At 42.5% G+C, this 15,531-nt stretch overlaps 1 protein-coding gene across 8 annotated transcripts in view; it reads left to right on the forward strand.

Moving 5' to 3' along the window:
• Nucleotides 1–15,190, forward strand: part of KLHL29 (kelch like family member 29) — a 568,419-nt gene extending 553,229 nt beyond the window's left edge. For 7 of the 8 annotated variants that reach the window (XM_025206187.1, XM_025206189.1, XM_006025399.3 and 4 more), the window contains 2 exons: nucleotides 117–261; nucleotides 12,876–15,190. In XM_025206187.1, coding sequence (XP_025061972.1) covers nucleotides 117–261; nucleotides 12,876–13,059 — 329 coding nt within the window. In that variant the 3' untranslated portion in view covers nucleotides 13,060–15,190. The remainder of the gene's footprint in view (nucleotides 1–116; nucleotides 262–12,875) is intronic. The other variant, XM_025206190.1, reaches the window with a different exon arrangement.
• Nucleotides 15,191–15,531: the final 341 nt, after the last annotated feature.

Genomic DNA, 15,531 nt, shown 5'->3' on the forward strand with positions numbered 1-15,531 from the left:
AGCCTTGGAGGTTTAGAGAAACGTGACTTATCTGTAAATAAGTGGAATGTATAAATAAAAAACAGACACCAAACCTGAGCCTAGAAACTGATCTCAGTGTTGCTTTCCATTGACAGATAACAAATACGCTCCTGCAGTCACTCTCAATGGGTTCATCTTTATTCTTGGAGGAGCTTATGCAAGAGCAACCACCATCTATGACCCAGAGAAAGGCAATATTAAAGCAGGTCCCAACATGAACCACTCCAGGCAGTTCTGCAGGTGAGAAAAACCATTAAGATTGAATTACCAGTGCCTCTGAGTTTTCTACTGAAAATAAACTTGTTATCAGAGGAAGGGGGAAGGGGGAGGAAGGGAAATGGGAGATACATACAGTATGTTTTTGCCTCATCTTTTTCCTGTATGTTTAGGGGTGGAACCTTTTCCAGGGTGTGCTTGTGGGAGTCTCTCTTTAACGCCTTTGTGCATGACGTTGTCACTTGTCCCTTAATATTAAAGTGCCATAGTTCACAGTGGCCAGCTGGGAGTGGCAGGACTTTGGGATCTGCTCCCCACCCTACCTTTGCCCACAGGGATTTTTTTTCTTCAGTTGACCCATTTGTCAAGTAAAGATTGGAAGTTTTTAAGGTTGGGTTAGGCAAACATTTGTCGGGGACACCTTTAGGTAGGGATGATCCTGCCCTGAGCAGGGGGGTTAAATTAGATGACCACCTGAGGTCTGTTCTCACCACATCTTCCCCTGGCTCTATGATAATACTCACATTACATGAGCCTGATGGAAGGTGAAATGGGAATGAACTAGTCACAGATTTCTTTGAGTAGCTTTAAACTACTGCTTGCTCTCTGGCTCAGCGCTCCTGCCCCAGGTATACACACGTTGTAATCACCTTGAAAAAGAAAACGGCGTGTGCTGGCAGAGCTCTGCTGGCATTTCTAAAGCATTACATTCAAAATGAGAGAGACCAAGACTGACCCTTCTGTGGCTTAGCTCAACATAAAAACGCCTGTTGTAGTACAGGGCAGCTGCACCTCTCTGGGATCGCTGCAGTGGGTGCACCTCAATCGCATTGAAACAGACACAGTAACAGAGACACGGCCTAGCTGGAGGGTTGTATTTTTTTCTCTGTTTTGACTAGACAGTACCAGTGAGCCCCAGTGAAAATCAGGATCCCGTTGCAGTAGGCATTGTACAGATTTTTTTTTTTTTTTTGTGACGGTCTGTGCCCTAAACAGCTTGCAGGCTGAGTGACTGACAAAGGGTGCAGGAGAAAAGAGAAGTGATGCAATTTGTCTGAGATAATTCACAAGTTGATGGCACAGCCATGACCGGGGCCAGGTTTCTAGCATGCCGATCCTGTCTCATAGCCCCCACACAATCCTGGGTCTTCACAAGCACCTGTTTTATACCTCACCAAACCCTGCTTTATTTTGTTTTACTGTGAATAAGAAAACTTTTGAAAAACATGTCAGTCCCTGGTTGTTTTTTTCCATTGAAAGAGTGCCCTCTTTTGGCTGCCTGACTGAATTTTGTCTGCAGCAAAGAGTGGGAAGAAAACAGACCAGCTCCCAGACAACACCACTGTGTCCTTTCTGCTCCTGTGCTAATTACCGATTTCCATTGTTGCTCCGTACTAACAAGAGTGAAATTGCATTGAGGAGACCCCCACTGTGTTCAGACAGGAGTTAATGATATTTTTTTCTCTGAAGATTGTAAAACAGAAATAAAGGGTATGATGTAGTTGATATAATTGTTACAGACAATTCAGAATCACAGAACCTTGATGCTTATGGATTAAAGTTCCAACTAGTGAAGCCAAAGATGGGGAGCTGGCAAACATATTACAGACCATCCAGGCCCACTTGAGAACAGGACTAACTGCTCCTTAATTATTTGTCTGTATTCTATTAGAAGATAAACTCTGATAACATGGATGATTTGCAGCTCGGGGAGGTTTCACGTAGACAGTAAGAAAGCATTGTAGAGTTTCTCAAAATAATAAATATAAAGTTTGTCACAGAAAGTCCTGCACCCACTGCACCTAATCTCGTTCTGAGAGACCCAGAAGTTTATTGCTTATGAAAACTTCAGCGATTCTCCAGGTATCAGTGATCATGTTCCAGTTGAGTTTGATTCTGTTTGACTTTGTTTAAATAGAAGATGGCACCAGTCAATAATGTGTGAACATAGAACTTAAAGAGAGCCTACTTTTGCAAAGCTTAAAGCAGTTGTTGGCATAATTGCTTGGGAATCTAAATTTAAAGCATGGAGTGCAAATGAAAACTATGGTTTTTCAGATGGGAAAAAGAGGAAACTAATAGCAATTAATTAGTTACAAATTAAAGTGCAGACAGCTGATAAAAGGTAGCTAAAGAATTCAAGGAAATAACTTTATTGGCCCTCAATAAGAAGCTCTTTTAGCCATTATAAATCTATTGCTATTGGGAGAACTGTAAATAGTGCTATAGAAGGGTAGGAATTAGGGTTGTGCCAAGCTTTGGTCCCTGATTTGATTCGGCAGAGATTCGGCCTGATTTGCTGGCCAAATCTCCAAATCAAATCAGGAGACTCTTTAATCTCTCTGAATCAAATTGGAACCCTCCAAATCGATTCGGAGAGATTCAGAAAGATTCGGTGTTTCGTACATAGACACAGCTTTAAATGTATTTTCTACATACCCCAAGGTACCAGGCAATTCATGAATGCTGCAATGGTGGGGTGCATGGAGCATCCCACAGGAGCACAGGGGGCTCCCCAGCGCGGTTGGTAGCAAACCCAGAAGTGGACCAGAAGCACTTCCATTCCACTTCTGGGTCCATCGGGGAGTGTGCTGGGGACACCCCCACAACCCTCCGGCTCAGCGACTTGTGCCTCATGGGTCTGGGGGGGCACCTGGGGTCCCCTTGCAGCCAATCAGAAGTACTTCCGGTCCACTTCTGGGTTTGCTGCCGAGCACTTGGGACACTCCATCTGCCCCAGCATCACAGCATTCACGAGCCACACGTGGTGCCTTGAGGGATGTAGAAAAACATTTAAAGCTGTATATGGCCAAATCACTGATTCTCTGAATCAGCATCGAATCTTCAGATTCAGATTCGGCCGAATCGAATCAGGGACAGTGATCCAAATCAACGAATCAAATCACTGTCCCTGATTTGGGCCAAATCCAAATCCACATCGAATGTGGCCCGTTTCGCACACCCCTAGTATAAATGCTAGTTGTTTCTCTTCTGTGTTTAAAAAGCATTGGGAGGACGTATTCATTTCATGTGAGGCTGCGGATGGAACAAAGAATTTACCATCTGTGACAAAGGACCATCTAAAGCAGCATCTGCTAAAATTAAACCTTTCAAAATCAAGCAGGCTGCATCTTAAAGGAACTTGCTGAATCAGTAATGTTAAAAATTAACAAAACTTGGAAACAGGGAGAATGCCAAAGAATTGGAAACAGTCAACATCATTCCAGTATATAAAAAGGCTGAAAATAGCACTATACAAGATATAAGAGACCAGTTAGTCCTGTTTTACAACACGGTACAGTTAATACTTTATCAACAAAGAATCAGAGACTAAAAATAAGTAACATAGTTTTCTGAAAAATCTTGTCAAAAAGCTGTTATCTTTTTTTAATAAGTTATGTGTCTGATTGACAAAAGCAAGTATGTACTTGGATTTCTCTTTGGATTTGACTTAGTACCATATAACAGTGTGATTAAAAACCCTGTATGTTATATAAAATTAAAAGGGCACACGTGAGACAGATTTGATGTGGCTCACTGATTGGCTGGGCCCCACAAGGATTGGTTTTTGGTTCATAGCTAACCTGTATTTTTATCAACAATTTAGATAATATACTATCTTTTCTGGTAAAAGATGTATGTGATACGAAGATCAGTGAGGTAGTAAATAATGAAGACAGGTTTCTATTACACAGTAGTTTGGATTTCCTGGTTAAATGGTCGCAGTCCAACAGGATGTGCTTTAGTACAATCCAATACAAGGTAACACACCCGAGACCAAGGAATTCAAGCAATATTTATAGGGCGGGTGGGACTCTCTTCCTGGAAAGCGGTGACTTTTAAACAGTCTTAGGGATAGATACAGTAGTGTGGCTTAAAGGGCCAGTGTGATCTATGAATATATAAAAAGGTCATTGCAAGTTGTGATCTTGGCTCCGTATGCCACATTGGTAAGACCAGTGGCTACTGTGTCGATTCTGATTTTTTACGTTTCAAGAAGGATGTTAAAATACTGAAGAGAGTAAAAAGGATAGCCACAAAAATGTTTCAGGGGGATAGTATGCAAACCTTAGGATGTGAGATTTATGAAGGAGATCAAAAAAAAGGCTGAGAGAGAACTTTTTAAACTGCTGTACAGAGGTGCTTACATATGGAAAAGATACCTGTGAGTGGGGAACTTTTCAGCCTTGCAGGTGAAGGCGTAACAAGATCTAATAGTTAGAAGTCCACAGAGAGCACTAAGAGAAGACACAACTCTCTAGCAGGGCAGGCAGTTAAACACTGGAACTGCTTCCTCAGGAAAGATGGTGAGCTTGCCACCACTTGGAAATCTTTCCAAAAGATAGATTTGAATCCTGGGGAATTTTCCCTGGGGAAATTCTGTGCGCACATGTGGTCAGACAAGATGAGTGTAGTGACCCCTTCTGGCCACCATGTTATGACTCTTTGAGTGTGTCTACACATGAATGCTAGTGCAACACAATAAACTCCAATACAGTCCGTGCTGGAGTTTATTGCTCCTGGGTGCAGCATTTACCCATGCACCTGGGTGTGCAGCACAGTGAGCCAGGGTAGTGCAGCCCGGACTGGCGGAGTCCCGGGGTCAGCCTGCCAGCCCAGAGCTGCCCCGACTTGGCTCAGTGTACTACAGAGAGGCTGGCTGGGGCACAAGGGTGCTTCAGGGTAGGGCTAGCTGGCAGGCAGCTCCTTCACTGAAGCACCTTTGCATGCCAGCCAGCCCCATCAGCATCTACATACATCACGGCAGAGTAAATAACTCTGAAGTAGGATAGTATTCATGTCAGGCAACACTAACCTACGGCGGAGTTGAGTAGTTTATTCCAGCCTAGTAGGTCTGCACGTGTAGAATGGTGACACTTTACTGTGGAGCTAATTGCGCTACTCCACGGTAAGCGACTCACGTAGATGCACCCTGTAAGTTGCCTAGCGACTTATGCTACTCATTACCGAAATTCACCACAAAAGTTTAAAAATAAGATATTATGAAGCAACAAATAGCTGCATGCTAATGAACTTCCTTTAATGAGAACGTTCACTTTATAGATCTCCACTAGCACTCATCAAACTAGCTTGTGCGATTGCCTTAACCATATAGTGTGAAAAGTTGCAGGCAGAGAACACATGGAAATTGTGACAGCCAATTCAAATGTTTTTAATGAAAATTTAAAATCAGTTGCTCAAGTCGCCAAATCACAATCACAAGAAGCTGCAGTTTAAGATGCTTTGGGGACAAAGCCTGGTCTCTCAAAAGTCAGTGGGATTCTGTTCTTGACCTGGATTTAACCCTCCGAGGCAGCTTTTCAAAGGCACTAAGTGCAGTTGTGTCTCTGATGTGCTGTGAAAGTCAGTGGGTGCTCGGTACAAAAGCAGCCTTTCTATCCCACCATATGGTTAGTACAGACAGCGTATTTCAGGTTCCCCAAACAGCATGGAAACGTGTCATGTTTGGCCTCCATGAAGGTGGCCTCATTTTTCAATGACTCAGGTATTTGAAGGGACTGGCCAGCTACAGTCATGGATGACAGCAACAGATGGGGACTAGGAGCTCTGCCTTGCTGGACACTTCCCCCAGGCTGCAAAAACAGGTCTCCTCCTCCAGAGCTGTGAATTCCTCCCGACTCCCTTTTCAGTATGCCCTTCAACATTTTTCCCCCTTCTTCCAGCAAAAGGAATACAGAATGTGCTTTTGTGTATGATTAAAAAGTCCATATTCCTGCCTGCTTTGAATCCAGGCAGTATGCAAACAGGACGGTGTTACATGGCTTCTCCACAGGCTAACAGCAGCAGCACGATGGTGCCAGGAATGATTCCCGAGAAGCTAATTTAGTACCAGCAATTCCCACTAGGCACCCACAAAGCAGTTCTCCCCCCATCCTTTGACAGTAGTAAGATTTGTTATTGGGCTCTGCTGAATGGAAACCTTTAATAAAACTTAGATTCAGGCTGAACAGCACAGCAAAAACAGGGCAGGTCATGGAGTTGTTTTTCTTTTTAAATAAGCTCTTGAACAGCAAGCTCAATGACTTCGCTGCTTAACTAGTAGGTATTGCTAATGTTTGGCACTGGCTGTGAATCCCCAGCTGCTTCATTTCCTCCTTACGAAGTTAGTGTAAACTTCAGGCAGGGAAATGGGCTAGAGCACAGCTTGTTTGGAGAGTAATTCCCAGGTGGCGCCTGTTATGGAGCATGGTTTCTTAATGGTTGCACACAAATGTAAAGGCTGGCCTTTTAGCATACAACGTCAATTCTCATTTTGCAGCTAGGAGATAATATGATAGAGAGGAAAACGGTCTTCTAGGACACCTGGAAAAGAGCATGCAGTGAGCAGCTGATTAGAATCGCACCCTCAAATTAGTAATAATCTGTCATATATATTGCACTTCACAACTGCAACAAAGTTTAAACAGCGCATTTAGGTGGTTATTGGGATACGTGGAAATTGTGACGGCCAATTAAAATGTTTTTAATGAAAATTTAAAATCAGTTGCTCAAGTCCCCAAATCACGATCACAAGAAGTTGCAGTTTAAGATGCTTTGGGGACAAAGCCTGGTCTCACAAAAGTCAGTGGGATTCTGGGTTGAAATGTGGCAGCTGTTCAACAGCACACAGCAAGGCTACACAACCATCTGGGATCAGTACTCAGCTTAAACTGCTTGTAAAATGTATTTTGGTAGAACCGACTGTATTTTCTTGCAAACAACATGCACTTCTTTTCCCCGAAACCCAGCTGCTTGGAATTGAAACATGCATTACATGCAAGGAAATACAGTAAAAGTTGCTTGCTGGGGAAAGTGAAGTAAATGATGTACAAGATCCACAGGGGGCAGAACAATGAATAGGCTTGGCTCCCTTGTTGCTGCTACTCGGTTCCTGCAAGGAAAGATTTTTTTTTATTGCATTCTGTCTTCCAAAAACAAGGTGTGCTTCTTATTCCAGGGTGCGCTGCATGCAAAGAAATATGGTAAATCTAATTTTGCAAGGGCACTGACACTAAAAATGCAAGTACAGAGTGCTGTGGTACCATCTTTAGTGACCACAAACTGCTTGGATCATGATTTTCTCTCATTTGAAAGCCAGTGTTTCTGTAGCCCAGGGAGCCCTAATAAAATCTGGGGTAAACATTGACATTGCACCTTGAGCAATGCAACCTGGCTTCCAAACATCTGTGAATATGCTTTCTCAGCTGCCAAATTCATAAAAGGACTTTTGGAGATTGGCATCCACTGAGCTCCAGTCTCCACATGAAATGGCAGGGGTTGGGATTCCACTTCCATCGTGCAAAGCCTCAGGCAGGTTTTGTTCGTGAGCTCCATTCAAACCAAAGCGTGTGGGATGACAGCAGTTTCATCCCTACAACCACAACCAGGTCCCATGTACCCCTGTACTTACCGAGCCCAGTTCATGAGCATCTTTCTGCTGCCCTTGCTTTCTATAGTCAGACTTTTCTGAAACCTGAATTACAAGAAGAGAATTAATCCTCATAAATACAGAAAAGGTTTTTGCAGGAAGTCTGTTTCGGTATATTTACATAATAATCCTTAATGGCCTTTCTTAAGAGCTGTTCAGTTAACTCAGCGAGTGTGGACCTATATCCATTCTCAGTATCTCTGTGTACTAAAAATGTTCTGAAACATTCAGTTGAACAGGAATCGAGGCACAAGAGCAACCTAATTTAGCCACTGAAAGGATCTTTTTATAGCCTCAAAAACTGCTAAAGAGATATTTTTTCTCTCTTCAAATTTTGTGACTTTCCAGCCAAGAATGAATACTTAAGACTGAATGATGCTGAAAATACAAACGAGTCTCAAAACTGTACTAACCTGTCATCACACCACCTGGTACTACCATCCTACCTGACCCCCCACAAACTGAGTGAAGTTGGGTCACGTCGGTACTTGAATGGGCGACTTCAGAGCTAAACAAAGCCCATCTGCCACAGAAGGAGGTGAAACCAATTCAGTAGGTGACAATCTCTGCTGAGCGCGTGGCCCATCACAAAGTTAGGGCATGCTGCCGCAGGGTTTGTTCAGTCTCAGATGAGAAGTGAAAGGCCTATAGCAACCTGTGAGAGCATGGCTGTCATCACCACAGTCCCGGCCAAATTCCAGCGTGGGTATTTTGCCTAACGAGGCCCTGACTATGGAAAGCATCCAGCCGGTACGCTCGCTAACCAAGAGGGACTCGAGCATGCGTTCAAGTGCTTCCCTGAAGTGGGACCAACATCCCCATCCTTCTGAACCTGCCGGAGGATAAAAAAGCCTTTGTTTCCTGTCCTAAACATTATGCAGTTTCAGCATCATGTTCTCAGTGGCAATGTCAGCATGGGGTCTGGAAGAGAGGGACCGGAGGGGAGGGAAGAGGGTGTGGGGAAATGCATGGAGCCTACACATCTCATTGACTGTGGTCTGGGTTGTGGCAGATTAGCTTTACTATACGTGTTACCATAAAGCAAGAGATGGGCACTTTTAACAAAAGGAAATAAGAAGTTTCCAGCGAGCCAAGAGATTGGGACCAGTTTTAGCAGGGCCATTCACCCATCAGCAATGAACTAAGTAAAAATTGCAGAAAATACCACCTTTGAAAGAGGTAAATTTACCTTGGTTATGGACATGATTTCTCCTAGCCCTGGATACAGGTCACTCCAAGCTCAACTCCTGTTTGGCGGGGGCAGCATCCCACAAAGCAGGCTCAGAGGTGGCCTCGTCTCCAGAAAGGCTGTTGAGCTTGTTACTTTCTTCCTTTTCGGGTTCTGAGAGCACATGATCTTTTCCTCTCCCAGCATTAACGGCACAGAGCAATGAACTTGCGGTTCTCTCTTTCTTCATGCACTGGCTTTAGCAACGTCATTTTTACAGCTCAAGGGGGAAGCAGGAGAGAGACAAGGATTGTTGTAGTAACAGAGAAAGCAGTGAACACACCTCTTTCCTGAAGGCTGTAGAATACACTCCGTTCCCCAGGGTCATAGAGGTTAGCCATGGTTGGGAGATTAGTTAAATGAAACTTGAATTCTTTGAACCCAAAGGAATGGCTTAGACACCTCTGGGCAAGAAGCAGGTTTGAGGGCTATGAAGGCGAGAACACCTTGGTGCCCAAAACAGACCTGCAGGCAGGTGCTTCGCCTGAGAGAGGCCGTATTTTAGATGCATTGAGAAGCATTTTCTGCTAGGCTGCACCCTGCTCAGCACACCAAGTGCTGTGAATCCCAGTTGCGGGCACTTAATTCACTATGCTGGAAACTTGGGTGCCTAGCTCAGGTTTGTGACTTCCTAAGCACAGCTTCCCAAGGCTGGAGGGCTCCAAGTGCCCATATCTCCTGGCGGAGCGTGGGCAGGAGCTCTCCCTTGCTATCCTTTGCAGAATCTCATCCCAGGGGGCTTGCCTGGAGCCCACACAACAAGAGGGAGGAGGTGGTGCTGGTAGATGTATCCCTGCCTCTCCCCTCAGCATTGCCTACTGGCTAAGTTCATCCTTTTGCTTTCTGTGAATCTCATTCTTTAGGTGCCTGAAGTATCATACAGAGAGCCTATGGCTGTGAACATTGGTGGCAAGCACCTACAGATCCCGTCTTACAATGTTCAGCTTTGCAAAGCCTCAGTGGCTCTTGGGAATTTGGCCCTCAGATGCCAAAGCCACTTTGGAAGATGGGACTTAGGCTCCTAAATCACTCAGAGCTCATTGAAAATGTAACCCCAGATCCATACAGGCATTTGCCCTGTTTATTTTCCTGCTTTGAATTCCATTTTATTTCTCGCTCCTGTTGCTCACCTCTTAAAAGTCCCCTTGTACTAATTATTTTTCTGTCCTCACTACTGCTAGTGGAAACACCTCCCAATTTAGTATAATTTGAAATTTTAATTTAATGGGCTGTTCACATCTTCTTCCAGATCATTAATAATGATGTTAAATAAAATAAGACCAGAACATCTCCCTCTACTTCAAATATTGCCTCTTTTAATTACCTTTATTTATAATGCTTCAACTGTTTGGTTGGTTTTTGTTGTTGGGGTTTTTTGTTTTTTTTTAACAACCTGAATGAAAATGCTTCCATTCAGATCAATATGAATTAATTTTTAAAGTAAGATCATGTAGGGCCTTGTGCAAAAATATTTTACTGAAGAAAACAGATACCGTGGGCACTATGCTTCATGCTCGGATCGTCGTTTTCTTCTCTTCCACCTGGCAGATCTGGACTAGCATCCCAGCTGATGCATGGGGAGTACACCGCTTTTTTGCAAAAATGACTGCTCCAACCACCAGTGCAATTTTGTTTAGAATTGCCTCTACGATAACCTCCCTTCAGTCAGCGTTTTGTGACCATATCAGATGGCAGGGTGAAGATGCACCTTACTGGCTAAATAAATAAGATACAGAGAGAGCATAAGCTTTCGTAAATGTGAGCTCACTTCATCAGATTCTGTAAAAGGACAGCATAGTACTGAATGGAGTGAGTGATTTCAATAGGAAAGGGTAGGAAAGGGGAAGGGAAAGGAAAAGGGGGAGAGGAGAAGAGGGACAGTGCTAGGAGAGGCATATGACAGAGGGGGTCACAAAAGCTGATCCAGGTCATGGGATGTGAATCCATAGTCCCTGTTTGAACCATACCTAATACAGTGCAGTTTGTGGCTGGTTTCATGTTCTAAGCCAGCAAACATTTTAAAAACCAGCATGAACAGGAAATTGCAGAACAAGAAATCAGCCGCAGACTGGATTGTGTCAAGTATATAAAAGGTCGTAATGCTGCTAATAAATCGTGGCTCTGAATTTACCCCCCAAGTCCAATTTATGCCAGTAGTACAATAATAAAATTATGGTGTAGCATCTATTCTGTTAGCGCGCATAAGGTTGAGATCAGCTTTGCAGTCTGGTAATTAGTATATAGCAGTGGAGTTCAAGTAGTATCCAGAGATCCCAGTCAAGATGAGGATGCTATTGTATCGGACTGTGCACAGGTGCGTGGTAAGAGACAATCCGTGCTCCAAAGCACTTACTGCTTTGAACATGTTCTGTGCATCAACAGAGCTATTCACAGCATTGTTACAGCAGCATGGCTAGACGGGCCCTTCACAAGCAATGGCTGAGCGTATTTAAAAAAGCAGATGGAGGGGCAGGGGTATTGTGAACATGCCACTAAATAAATCATTTGCTTGATTTGAAGTCTCCTGCTGACCTTTTTTGCTAAGGCTATAAAGGACACTAATGATCTAGGTGCTCCCTGCTGGTCCCCTGCCTAGCCAGGGTCAGTCAGTATTGTAGGATGACGCGTCTTCCTTTTCAACATATTAGGACAATTTGGGTTTATTCAAATTGCTGCTTCCCAGTGTCTGTGATTTTTCAAAATCAATTACCAGTTCAGGAAGTTCATTAGCAAATTCCCTTAAGACAATGGGTGGCATATCATCCAGCCCTGTTGATTTGTGTCTGTGTGCTAATCAGACATTTCAAGTACTCCTTCCTTACTCTGCTTGTCTGATAAGTTGGGAGAAAAAAAATCCAAGATTTGCTTTATTTCTTACTTACATGTACGGGAAACCTGCACCTATTTTCTCTAGTCCTTCCCTTCATTTTTTTTGCTGTGAGCTTATTTTTATCTTTAACCCCTCCCACCCCCAGTTCCTCACCAAGACATCAGCTACTTCTCGTTTTTTCCCCTTCTTGTTCTTTTCAGAGATGGTTGGTTCGTTTCTAGTTCATCTAGGATTCTCCAGTCCCTCCATTCTTATAGTGCATATGGGCCGTAGGTTTTCTACTGCTCCAAAATTAGCTTCAAGAAGCTTGAATTTCTTCCTGTGCTAATATCTCCTTACCCCGCAGTTAGTCAGACCTCTTGCTCATCACCTTTATTTGCAACAGGTTTGCTCTTTACAAATACGAGTTTTGGAGTGTCCCATTTTTGTTTTATTTTATATATATATATATATATGCAGCTAGATGTTGACCATAGCATCACACCTTTGTTCTATAAAGGAGCTCCCTGTATGTACATGTATATGACAAGGACACGCAGGTGCCCCTTGTTCAGTAGACAAAGCAGATTGATGCTTTCTAAAGGGCTTTCATGCTAACTCTATCTACAAGAGAATGCTGTGGGGGGAGAGGGGAGTCACGTGTGGGTGTGGGGGTGTGATATCAGCCTTTGTAGTGAAAGAGCCAGTTGATTATTGGAAGGGGTCAGCCTGTGCTGTTGGGCAGAACCCATCTTCAGCAAAGAGCACTGAATCATGGGAGGCAAAGATCAAAGCATGCTCTGTACACAGCAGTGGGAAGTAGGATGGTCCTAAACAGGAGCTGGAATTGTTTAGGACTTCTTTGTAGGGCCACAGACACGTGGCTAGTTGTCATACATTTCTGTAGTGACTGTGTTGCTGACTTCACACATGAGTTTGGGTAAAACCTGTCTTCCCCAGCCTCCCTATTGTGTATTTAAACTCTGGACAGCTTAGCTACCCGGCAGAAGTGGTGGGAAAGTCCATGAAGGTGTGTACTGCTTTACAAATGAAGAAGAGTGCTTTTTATTTATTTTTTTTAAATAGGCTTAAGCATGGTGATGCAGACTTTGCTACACAAAAGGACACTAAGCTACAAGGCCACACTAACCAAAACTGTTCTTTTCTTGCAGTGCTGTGGTTCTTGATGGAAAAATTTATGCTACTGGTGGAATTGTTAGCAGTGAAGGACCTGCGCTGGGAAACATGGAAGCTTACGACCCCAAGACAAACACATGGACACTTCTGCCAAACATGCCATGCCCTGTGTTTCGGCATGGCTGTGTAGTAATCAAAAAGTACATCCAGAGTGGTTGATGTGAAGAAGTTGGATGGAGAACTGACTTTGCCTGTCAAAGGCAAGAAAGAAAAAAAACCAAACTACTACTACAAAAAAACCCCACAAAAAGCAAGCAAAGGCAACCAACGAACATCTTGCTCTAACGTTTTGAATATTCTCTACATTGAATGTAGAAAATCATCCTCACCTTTTGGTGAACGAGGAGCAGAGAGCTCCGTGTTATGTAAGATAGTGTAACTTAATAATACAAGCGTGTCACTAGATGTCGTAGTGGCACTTGTTATGGACGTAGGCTTTTGGTCAACCCAGGTGCAATAGAGTTTCACATATTTTTTAACTGGGGAGGGAAGAGAAAAATCTGCATTTTACTTCTAGCAAGCAAGCTTGATTCTTAAAATAACCGTGCAGATTAGTTTTACAATTACACATTAGGCATCAGGCTATTCGAAAGAAGGTCAAAGTGTCCTTACCACTTTGATTCCTACATTTGTTTTTAATAAATACATGCTTTTCAATACCAATGACAGATAAATCTTGTGTGACAGATGACCTAGGTTGATGTCAGTCTTCCATCAGATCAAATGAATATTCCAGTTCTCTAGAGCAGAGCCAAAAAAGGGGGGAGAGTGAAACAGAGGATGGTCGTGTTTGTAACAGAATTCTGTGTAATATGATGAAAAGGGTTTCTTGAGTTGAATGGATTTCTACCCCTGATGGTAGCATGCGTGTGCTGGGATGGGTGAGGGTGGTTTCTGCCGTTCTACCCCATTTTCTACTGTATGATCAAAACTTTACAGCGTATAATTCCTGTAATGCAATATGAATTTGGTTAAATTCCTGAGGCATTTTCTTGATTAAATTAAAGTATTTTGAATTGTCACGATTGGAACCAAGGTAATAAAATAAATAGCATACTGTGGGGTTTCCACATTTCCAGCCAGTTAGTTAAGAAGATGCCTCAGGTGTTGCGCACTTATTTTTTGATCACTTAACCAAAATTTCCTTATGTTGGGATATATGCTACTATCTTTTTTTTTTTTTAAAACCACATCTACGAGGACACCTTTGTTGCTTTAAACTTATTCCCCACAGAAGATGGGGAAGTCTTACCATACATAAAACTTCTCTCATTTAAGGGGTATCAGTAGCTTCTTGGTCAGAATAAAAACATTTACAGGTTTTAACACACAAGATTAAATTCCGTGATAGAAAATGCATAGAAGTAAACCCAATATAAGACTTAAAATTATTACTATGTAGAGTTGTAAGTATATTCACAGCACAGGGGTTATATTTTTATATATATTAAAATATTGTCTATCCAGAGATGCATTGTGATGTGGAAATTCTTTATAAATTTATACAGCGAATGATCAAATGGGAGATGATTGGAGTGGTATGGTGGGGAGGCGGGAGGAGGGAATTTTCATAATCAGTAAATGGAAAATTGCCCTTACATCAAAGGATTACCCAATTTCTTTCCAAGGAGACCAGCAAGAAGGAGAAGTGTTACCATTCTTACCTTCGCAGTTCCAAATGGTCTGGGATCATTCCGCAGGGAGATCCTTTACAGAACAAAGGTGTGACACTATGGTCAATATCTAGTTGGATTTGATACCAAATACATTAACCTTTTTATAATGCAAAAGGTCTGGCTACAACTTTGGGGAAAATATTGCAAATGGTTAGCCAATTACCTTGAAGTTATTTTACTAATAATTGTTTATAAAAGAAAATAGTATGAAATTTGTATCTTGCAGTATTGAAAAAAAATGTGCTCAATCAGGCAGTGACTCATTTTCATGATGAGGTTCCCACCTTTGTTATGCAGTTGTTTTGATTATTTATTCTTTAAAGGAAAAAAATAAGCACAACAATATTATCTACGTAGTATGTCATTTAAAGTATTTATGTCCAGCAGGGTGCAAGTGTGAACCTACAGAGTGGAGCACAAGTTTCTAACTGCCTGAGGCAGGACTAATTTTAGTGTTGGTGTGTGTCTGCCTCCAAAGGAGGTGCTAGCTGTCAACAAGACCTAACACATGCAACATTTTCCAATTTAGCTTATTTCTTCATTTCTCACACTGGAGCAAAACTGACTATTTCTGTGAATAATATAAAAACAGGGTTCTCTGTAATGGCATTGTATATAGTTTATGTTTACTGTTAAGTTCTTGTTATATTATAATAAATATATTTATAGATCTAGATTCAACCTAGAGATTGGATTAATTTTGTCAAGAGCGAACAAGAGACAGTGCCATGATAATGCTTATGTTAGTTTTCCTTTCAGCCATGGATGAAAACCCTTCTGTTCCAGATGGCTCTCTCTCTGACCCAAAATTTCTTGCCAGCATTTAAGTGACTAGTAACAGCTGAAATAGGTACATTATAGTTTCAAAATAATTCTTAGAAATGGCTCTGTCTGTTCCCGTTTCCCATTCTATCTCAGTCCTTCTCCAAAACTCTGTTAAGTAAAGAACCAGAGA

Source organism: Alligator sinensis, unplaced genomic scaffold (genome assembly GCF_000455745.1).
Source record: "Alligator sinensis unplaced genomic scaffold, ASM45574v1 scaffold780_1, whole genome shotgun sequence".
NCBI classification, from domain to species: domain Eukaryota; kingdom Metazoa; phylum Chordata; order Crocodylia; family Alligatoridae; genus Alligator; species Alligator sinensis.